The sequence below is a fragment of the Rhipicephalus sanguineus genome, chromosome 4 (genome assembly GCF_013339695.2).
Source record: "Rhipicephalus sanguineus isolate Rsan-2018 chromosome 4, BIME_Rsan_1.4, whole genome shotgun sequence".
Taxonomy (NCBI): domain Eukaryota; kingdom Metazoa; phylum Arthropoda; class Arachnida; order Ixodida; family Ixodidae; genus Rhipicephalus; species Rhipicephalus sanguineus.
The window spans coordinates 66,422,888-66,433,308 of record NC_051179.1 but is presented as its reverse complement, the minus strand read 5'-3'; the positions used below and the strand labels follow the sequence as shown (position 1 = coordinate 66,433,308).

Genomic DNA, 10,421 nt, shown 5'->3' with positions numbered 1-10,421 from the left:
TTAACTCGTGTTATTTATGTTCGTCACAAAGTCACGTCGCAAGATACCAATTTCGGTGTATATCGAGCTAGCGAAACGGCCGCCAGCGCACCATGAGCGTGGCACGTGTCATGCTGTACATGACATGCGTGTCATGATTTTCATGTTAACTCGTGTTATTTATGTTCGTCACAAAGTCACGTCGCAAGATACCAATTTCGGTGTATATCAAGCTAGCGAAACGGCCGCCAGCGCACCATGAGCCTGGCACGTAAGTCATGCTGTACATGACATGTGTGTCATGACTTTCGTGTTAACTCGTGTTATTTATGTTCGTCACACAGTCACGTCGCAAATACCAATTTCGGTGTATATCGAGCTAGCGAAACGGGCGCCAGCGCCCCATGAGCGTGGCACGTAAGTCGTGCTGTACATGACATGCGTGTCATGATTTTCATGTTAACTCGTGTTATTTATGTTCGTCACACAGTCACGTCGCAAGATACCAATTTCGGTGTATATCGAGCTAGCGAAACGGGCGCCAGCGCCCCATGAGCGTGGCACGTAAGTCGTGCTGTACATGACATGCGTGTCATGATTTTCATGTTAACTCGTGTTATTTATGTTCGTCACACAGTCACGTCGCAAGATACCAATTTCGGGGTAGATCAAGCTAGCGAAACGACCACCAGCGCCCCATGAGCGTGGCACGTAAGTCATGCTGTACATGACATGCGTGTCATGATATTCATGTTAACTCGTGTTTTTATGTTCGTCACTCAGTCATGACGCGCAATACCAATTTCGGGGTAGATCAAGCTAGCGAAACGGCCGCCAGCGCCCCATGAGTGTGGCACGTAAGTCATGCTGTACATGACATGCGTGTCATGATTTTCGTGTTAACTCGTGTTATTTATGTTCGTCACACAGTCACGTCGCGCAATACCAATTTCGGGGTAGATCAAGCTAGCGAAACGGCCGCCAGCGCACCATGAGCGTGGCACGTAAATCATGCTGTACATGACATGCGTGTCAGGATTTTCATGTTATGACTTGTCATTTATGTTCGTCATACAGTCATGTTACACCATACCAACTTTGGTGTACATTCGATTAACCAAGCGACCAGGAGAGCACAAAGTCGTAGGCGGCTAGATTAGATAGATAGATAGATAGATAGATAGATAGATAGATAGATAGATAGATAGATAGATAGATAGATAGATAGATAGATAGATAGATAGATAGATAGATACGCTCAAAGTCGCAGAAGTTCGCTAAGGAATGCTTCGCATTTAATAATCTACGTCACATGATTGTTTTCTCAACATTACCAGATGCTCGCGACGCCATGTAAATCCATCTCCCCCTTTTCCCACAATGGGAAGTGCGTGCATGGCGCGTGCTAGGATTAAGAACATAGGACTCGCGGGATGTGTGTCTGAGTGTACGAGAGCCTAATTTCGCAAACATTCCAAGGTAAACATACGTCAGGAACGTGTGTTCCGCCATAAAGACGGCAAATACACGTAAGCAGCCTTTGACGTGAACACACGTGTTATAAACTGCGCGTACTAAAAAAAAAAGAGCGTATCACGTGAGAAACAATGTGAAACGACCAATATATCAGCCTCAGGCAAAAGGTAGATTAGAGGCGATTCGAGTGCACATACGTAAACAAATTTATACTGTTGAATAAACGAATGTTAAATATGATGGTCTGCACGTGGCCGACTATTCGGTCTGCGTGGGGGCAACAGAAGTTCCCGTCAGGTAATCGGTACGAGCGATGGTGCGCCAACACAGGACGATGCCAGTTAGTAAGGCTAACACCGCAACCAGTGTCACGCCTAGCGTTACGTAAGGCCACGACGGCGTCTCCATTTCCGTCCCCAAGGTGGGCGGCATTCCGGGAGAGTCCGGTGGCGGATTTTCTGACCCAGGTATCGGCAGAGGGTCTTGCCCGCCCTTTTGCGCAGGCCCGTGGCCATCGCACAGTCCCGTGGCTTGGCTGCAGTGAGTGGGCGGCGGACAGGCACTGCACGTGGCTCCCTCCTCGTAGACGGGTCGCCGCCTGTAGTTCCCCGATGGACCGTAGTTGCAGGTGTACTTGCGCATGTGCGGGAAGCGTGCCCCGGGTACCACGTAGTAGACGTAGCCGCAGCCGATGTAGCGAGTCTTGGCCCAGGCGACCTGAGTGAAGTGTCCCGTGGGCTTCACCGTGTGTCCCACACCGGGAAACTGGCGGACGTAATTGGCCGGGTAGTACTTGTACTCGGTGTACCACTCGTCGATGGCCAAGGTCCAGTTCGGCCCGTCGACCGGGTATGACTGTCCATCCCAGGCCAAGTTCTGACCCGTATTTTGGAATTTCGAGGTGAAGCGGTCCTCGTGTTTGTCGTGCTTCAGTAAATCTCCGGTGGCGGGCGTGCAGAGGTCTGCGTGGGCCTGTCATAGTAGAGATATGCAAATTGCGATACAAGTAGGTAAGGGGTGAAGTAGGTAGACATAAGCAGGTTAGAAAGCAGGCAAATAGGTTGAGACAGTAGGTTGGATAGCTTATCTGTTGGTCCCTCACTCATTCCAATCAATCAATCAATCAATCAATCAATCAATCAATCAATCAATCAATCAATCAATCAATCAATCAATCAATCAATCAATCAATCAATCAATCAATCAATCGTTGTATTTATTAAAGGGACACTAAAGAGAAAAATAATTTTTCTCGTGTTAGTATATTACAATTCCACAATACCGAAAACACCACTCTTATCGCCAGAAAACGCATGTAAGCGAGAAAACACCCGAAAATAAACTGCGCGTGGCGACGCCACCTTGAAATTCCCACATCAGACGCCGTGACCTCATAGGTTTTGACGGCGTCTACTAGGTCGTACGTAGTTCAAATCGATAAAAATGAAGCTCATTGTCCTCTGAGGCGGCCATAGTCTTGACATACCAACTTTCAGGAAATTTCGTTGAGTCAATGTTGCCAAAATACGAGAAATATACTTTGAAATCTGTGACGTCAACGCACGGACATCTCGGCGCGAAATTTAAAAATGAAACGTTGACCTTGATTTCCTTCTGTATTATTAAACATGTGATTGGGAAATTAGCGACATTAGAGTTCTCAGGGTACAGTTTATCAATCTAAGCTGGTTCATTGTTCCACTTTAGGCAAAAGGTTTAAACGCCTTAGCAAAGCCAATGTTTCAAGGTCGTGCGAGGTTCAAAAGAAATGGTCAAAAAAAAAAGTGAGCACGCCAGCGGGGCGTGAGCGTGCCAGCTCGCGTGCACTTCGTTCGCTTCGTCATTGCGGCGTTCGCGTGACTAAAAGATTATTGAGATGCTTAAAACTTTCTAAGAACGATGACGGCGAAAGCCTACTAACAGAATACCCTGCGCGCTGCCCATGGTGCTCTGAGAAACCCACATTAATACACACTACATGGACCTGCCGGACCATCCCCGGTCTGTCCCCCGTTGACCAAGCGAGTGTGGAGCGGTGGGAGGAGTTGCTGGCCAGCGATAGCATCGACGATCAGATCAGTTTGATCGACAGGGCACGCAGGGCGGCAACTGCCTGTGGCGTCCTGGACTGAGGGCAGCCAGCACCGCTAAATGGGACTTGCGGACCAAGCTGGCCCCGCAACACAAACCCCTTTCTGTTTATGTTTTTGTAGCGTTAGCTACACTTGCCTAATCGGAGCCGATTTCGCGTGGATCGTCATGAGCCGTGCTGCGCATGCGCGAGTATCAGTGATGTCACACAGCTGGCTCACCGGAACCGGCATCTCACGCGCTCTCCGCCACCGCCGCTGCTTGTCTGCGCGTTCGGGAGGAGTGGCGTCGTAGCCGCGGCAGAAAAACTGGCGCCGGCGCGCGCGCAGACTCCGCCGCCGCCGGTCTGCGCTTTCCAGAGGAGTGAAGCCGTAGCCTTGGCAGACGTATTGGCGCCAGCGCGCGCGCAGCTATTCGCCTTCGGTGTGCAGTCGCCGCTGACACTGTGCTGGAGCCGCTTGATAGCGCCTCTGACTAGCGTTTGCAGGTGGGTAACGCCATGGAGAAGGAGAGCGCAAATGCTGCTCAACGGCGCAGAAGAGCCGAGAAGCTTATCTCATCGGATCTCGAAGTAGTTGCCTGGCAATTAGCGGTTCAGCGTACGAAGAATGAATAGAAGAAGGCTAATAATCCTAGACAATCTGGAAAGCTAAGAATAATCAGCTGAACCTTTGCTAACGCTACGTATATCCTGGCATAGCCGAGCTAAGCCATTGCAATTTTTTTCCTTCCTTCCTTGGACCTTCTGTTGATCTGCTGTTCAAATTTCTGCTGTTGTGCTGAAATTTATAACGAACGGCAACTACTAATAGATGCACGTGTATTGATTTGGCATTTCACAACAGAGAATGTGTAAAAGCTGTACAATACGCAATATGCTACTTTACAGATATAAGGTAGTTCTTGTGAGTGTGGGTACCGACGCCCGCTTAGAGTTGCTGGGTTTGGTGTGTACACTTTTGCTGTGAATCAAGTGGACAATGATATGCCGCTGGAAGTCGATGTGGAAGATATCTGCTGATGACTTAAGTGTGTGCTGCAATAGTTGGATCTCATACAGTGAGAATAAAAGATGCAAGTAAACAATACAGTTGGCGTGGTCTGAGCTCACTGCTACTTAATAAGGGGAAAATGCTTTGACACATGCAAGTACACAGTAAAGTTGGTGAGCTCGGAGTTTGTTGCAACCTAATAAGAGAAGAAAGTGGTTTGTGAGCTTACATACACACTTTAATATATGTGATCGTAGAACTGCATCGGCTTCACACGATTCTACCAGAAGGTAAAGTAAACGATACTTGAAAGTTCTACAAAAGTCAATGTAACAGAATATAAATGTCAGTAGAATGTATATAATCGTCCATGGGGAGTTCTTCGGAAGCCTAACAGAAAGTTTAACCGAATTTCAACACAAAGTCCAACAGAAATACCGCCACAAAGTTCGACAGAACATCAGCACTAAGTTGAACACAAGATTCAACGCACATCACCAGAGCGCTCATCATAAACTTCAAGACACCAGCAGAATATTCAACAGCAGGTTAACGGAAGCTCCAAGTAGGCTTTCGCCTTCGCATTCTTCGAAAGAGCTAAGCCTCCCCCGAGCGCTTTTTCTCTTCTGTTAAGAGCGCGTGAGTGATCCATCACGACTCATATGCGTGCGTACATGGGGACAAAGGGGTGGGCCGCCCCTCCTCATAATCGAAGGGGGGCCCCAATTCTGCCCCATGCCTTTTCTCAGTCATAGCTGTACCTTCATTGTTTAAAGTGCAACGTTCATGCAGTTTTTGTCTATAACAGCGGTCAAGGACCCCTGATGTTGCATTCTAAGAGCTGGTTATTTCCCACATTTGCCCTTAGAAAGCCGGGGACTAAAGAGAGGCCGTTCTAAGAAGCACATAAACACTTCATTTTCATTTCTGCATCCATTGCGAAGCCTGTTTTCTGTCGGGCTCGGCCAATATGTGTGTGTACAGGGGAGGGGGGGGGGGCAGGGGGGCTGCGCTGAAGCTTGCTCCCCCCCTCCTTCCTAATAGAGAAGCCTGCGCACGCCTATAAGCACTCACCTGCGCCACTAGAGCCAGCTCGTCGTCCCACAGCAACTCCTGCATGTCAGTCGCCGACGAAAATCCCGGCAGCCGCCCCTGCGCCACCTGGCTCCGGTGTTCATTGTGGCGGCTCAGAATCAGAGCTCGCTGAACGCCGTCCACGCCCCCCTTGTAGATCGTGCACGCAGGGTTGGGAGGCTTGCACAGTGTGTGCGTCGGTCTCTTGCGACGCAACTCCGGGGTGCATTGGGCATCGGTGGGCGACCACAGCGACGTCCATGTCGTCGCCAGGAGCAAAGGACCGAGAGCAGTGGCCGTCATCCTGGCACCGCGTCGAAACGATTCTTCTTCTTCTCAGCACACTCATGATGATGGTGATTATTATTAATATGAGATTTCTCAGCAAACCGCGGAGAAGGATGGTGATCAAATCCCTTATTCCGAAAAAGGAGTGCCGAGAGACGCTGTTGAAGGCGTAGGGGATAGGCGGGAGAGGCAGACGCTCTCCAAATCACACGCAATAAGCCGCTAGCAAGGCCGAGGTGGCGTATAATAAGCAAGGGTGTCGTGGGGCTCCACTATATTCTTTCGCAAGACCTCCAGGTCAGGAAGCGCAGTGCACGGTTCTTTCGATTAGGATCGAATGTGGGGCAGTGTATAACAATGATTTTCTTAATGTTGGCTGCCTATAAGAAGTAGCAAAAGGCGCATATGCTGTGGGCATAGGCGTCAGTGCCTCTGCCCGATTTATCGGTAAATATTTACTGCGATCGGATGAGACCAATGGCCTCAAGAACGGGACGGGTGACGTGTTTGTGTCCCTCCCGGGTAATATCTACTTGAGATGATGATAACTATGATGGTGCTCATATAACTTTGCCAAACTATGAACTCAGGGAGGGCCCTCTATTCCGGGCCTACCATTGAGCTGCCCGAAGCTGCGATGGCCCGGTCTACTAGCCCATTCTGGTATTCAGGATCCGGGTTGAGCAGGATGGTCTTTTACTGCATCAAGTTTGTGTCTTTCACTCTTCCTCTTCTCGGCCTTTTGAGAGAGATTGTCTTAGTGAGAGATAGTCTGTGCAGAACCATATAGTGTATAGTAGGTCGCCCTTGTGTTTATAAAGACTGTGGAGCGGAACAACTTGTCTCGGAGAGATGAAACTGTCAGCCGGATTTCTGCACCCTGCTTAGCATGGCGCCTTGTGTGCACGTGAAAGAGAGATGCGGGCAGGCCCGTAGCCAGGAATTTTTTTCGGGGGGTGGGGGGCACTTGCTGGAAGGCTTGAGTATTTGAGAAAAACGCCTATTATCATTTTTTATTTTAAGTAGAACACCATGTATCATAAAAATTTCGCCCCCCCCCCCCCTGGCCACGGGCCTGGATGCGGGAGAGGCTGTTTGCGACGCCCAAGCTTTGCTTCGTGTAGGACGTCGTGGTACACATACGTGGTGCGAGTGGAGGCATGGTTAAATCAATGGTCTCCGTACTTTACGGGGTATCCCCGGCACTGCTCGCCCCCTTCAGTACAAAGCTCTACTTGGGACGGCATTGCTCTCAAGTAAGTTTGAAGTAAGAACGAGCTAGGGCAATGATGAGTCGTCGATAATGAAAAACGTGACGGGTGACGCACTTGAGCCTCCCCCGGTTATTGTCTACTTGGGAAGGCGCTGCCCTCTCGCCAGTTTCATCAAAATAGAAGCGCGATAATTACGAGTCGTTCGTGATGTTACCTCCGCAATCTGTTGATACACGTCGCGTTAACAAAATGCGACAAGGCAAGTCGTGTAAATTGACTATGAAGGCCTTTAATTGGGAATTAAACCCGGCGTGACGGTGCCAAGTAGCTATGGCGTGTCATTGCTGAGCGCGATTAAGGCCGCAGATTTGATTCCCGGCGGCAGCGAGCGTATTCAGATGGGGGCGAGAACGAAAGCATTTGGATGAACCACGAAAAGTGGAGAACGGAATGGTAAGTGGCGATGCCGCTTTGAAGTTGCCACTTTCCGGAACGTCATATATTTTAAAGGCCTCCGCTGGCGTCTTCAGCCGACTATTTGTCAGTGAGCACAGACTACATTGCGAGGCTCGAGGAGCCGAACAGTGAACATGACAAGTTCCGCGAATTTTAGCCGAGTCAATGCGGCTCTATCATTGAAAACTGCCTCCAAAACCGTGACGGCCATTGACGTAAGGCGGTTGGGTTTCGTAGTGAAATTCGAAATTAAAAATTTTGACGTTCATGTTTTCTTTCTATAAACATTATCACGAAATGAATGGCTACATAATTTTCAAAGAATATATTTTCAGTCTAAATGGACGTGGCGCTTGTCTTTAGGTCGCCTTAACTTGTAATAATAATAATATCTCGGGTTTAACGTTCCAAAATCACGATATGATTATGAGAGACGCCGTAGTGGAGGGCTCCGGAAATTTCGACCACCTGGGGTTCTTTAACGTGCAGCTAAATCTAAGTACACGGGCCTCAGACATTTTCGCCTCCATCGAAAATGCAGCCGCCGCGGCTGGGATTCGATCCCGCGACCTTCGGGTCCACATTCGAGCGCCATAACGACTAGACCACCGTGGCGGGGCGCCTTAACTTGTAACTATCGCGTTCTACTCTTGAAGGCGAAGCACAGGCGGCCTTAACTTGTAGGACGCTTGTGTTTCGCCTTCAAGAGTAGAACGCGATAGCGTGATCGGGCGCCGTTCAGATCGCCTTCTCAATTGCTAGGCTGGCATCGCTTTTCAATGGGCACCTCAACCGTGCCGCAAGGAAAGGGAAAGTCTGTACGCGTAAAATTGGCCGTTTCAAACTATCCTATAGAATGCCTACTGCAAGTACAGTTGCGAAGTGCCCACTACGCCACAAATCCTGCTTTTGCGAATTGGCGAAGTACCCACTACGCGTCCGTAAAGCAACACGCGCATCTGCGCAGCTGTGCCCTTTGTTGGTGTCGTGGCTGAAACCGATGATTGGTATGCCTGTGCGCTTTGTAACTGGTGGGCCTTTAAACCAACCACTAGTCGCTCAATTCACATGCTTTGACGTTTTGGTGTGGTTCTACGCTCCTGCCGCGCAATATTACACGCGTTAACAACACTCCTCCCACTACATGACATTCCCACAGGGTTTTATTTTCCGAAGAAGTTTCGAGCACTGGCGTGGCTTTGTGGTAGAACATCTGCTTCCCACGCAAAAGTCGTGGGTTCGATTCCCGCTAGAAACCAAACATTTCAGTTACTTATTCGCATCTGTCTCAAATTTTCGTTCACGGACAACGCTGATTTCTCGCTAAAAACCACCGATGCCGACACCGGAATTTTGCAGAACGAGCAGCTTAATTGCTCGATTGTTTTATGTTAACTGACGTAACCGAATTTTCTACATTTTGATGTCTGTCAGTTATTCCTATGTAAAATATGCGCTGGCCCGTTTCGCATTGTACTTGAAGATTTTTCATTCTTAAATTGGCCATTGCAAATTTCCTCTTTACAGTTGTCTTTTTTCTGCCAATACTCATAAGCGTTTCCATTATTGCTGTCGAGTAACCGTCGACTGCTGGCGACGCCCTGCATATATGAACGCCAGTAAGTAACCGTTTAACGCACGTTTCCGTTTTAGTAACATTGCTATCTTTATTAACCTATAGTTTCTGTTTCTGCCATTTTCTTTTTACGGCTTCTGTATACATTTACGTATGCAAGTCTCACAGCAGTGAGTGACTACGTAACCTTGTTTTGTTCGTCGTGTTCCAAAAGTCTACTTTTGGGAACTGGCGAACTTGTAAACTCTACGCTGAACAGAACAAGAAGAGTCGTTAGCGAAGGCCTTTCAGCGACAGCGGCACCCACGTGCTTGTTATGTCGCTTCTGCGATGGTGGCTTTGCACCTACAGAAGATGAAGTAGGTGGCGAGCGTCGCGACTCCCACTGCGGTGATGCAGCCCACAATAAAGGGCAGCGCAGTGGTGCCTTCTTCCTCGACGCCTCGATAAGCGGCGACGTCGCTGTCAGCCGCTGGAGAACCGTCGCCTATTTCGATCGAAGGCCGCGAGGGTACCGATGGATAGGCAATTGTATCTGCACTGGGTCGGGACGTTGGACGCGCATCATCGGGCTCCGGTATAGGGCAAAGCTTTAGATCGGGATCTAGTACGTAGAGAGGTTCCGTAATGGGCTCATGCCGGGTTGGTGGATCGGTACTCCGGCGCTGGATTGACGGCTCAGTACTGAGGGACGTGATTGGCGGTACTGTTGCATGCGAGGATGGCGGCGACGACGGAGTACTTGTAGTCATAAGGGGCGTTGGGCTCTGGCTACTTCCAGGCGTTCGCGGCCGCAAGTACGGCGTCGTCAGATCTGGGTCACGCGACGTGCCATCGCAAAGGCCCGAGCGCCTGTCGCACTGAGTCGGTGGTGGGCAGGCGCTGCGCGTGCTTCCCTCCCGGTAGACGGCACGTCGTAGGTAGTTCCCGGCAGGGCCATAGTCGCAAGCGTAGAGCTTCATGTACGGGTAGCGGGCCTTGTAGACGGTGTAGTAGACGTAGACGCAGCCGACGTAACGTGACTTGGTCCACAAGTACTGGGTGAAGTGGCCCGTCTTGACGCCCACGAGGACTTGCAAGCGGGAGACCAGGTTTGCGGGGAAGAGCTTGTACTCCGAGAACCAGCCGAGAATGACGTACGTCCAGTTGGGTCCGTCATTGCTGAACGCCCGACCTCTCCACGCCAAGTTCTCACCGACTTGCTCAAAACGCGGCGTGAAGCGGTCGTGGACATTGTCGTGTTTGAGGTCGCCGTTGGGAGTTGTGCAGAGGTTC

The 10,421-nt window shown here is 49.8% G+C and overlaps 1 protein-coding gene across 1 annotated transcript; it reads right to left on the bottom strand.

Annotated features, from left to right (window-relative positions):
- Positions 1 to 1,713: 1,713 nt before the first annotated feature.
- LOC119391276 (CRISP/Allergen/PR-1) lies at positions 1,714 to 5,915 on the bottom strand. The gene is made up of 2 exons (XM_037658953.1): positions 5,613 to 5,915; positions 1,714 to 2,427 (listed from the first exon to the last, which is right to left on the bottom strand). Exons 1-2 carry the CDS (start codon positions 5,913 to 5,915, stop codon positions 1,714 to 1,716), a joined length of 1,017 nt encoding a protein of 338 aa, XP_037514881.1.
- Between the last annotated feature and the right edge of the window lie 4,506 nt (positions 5,916 to 10,421).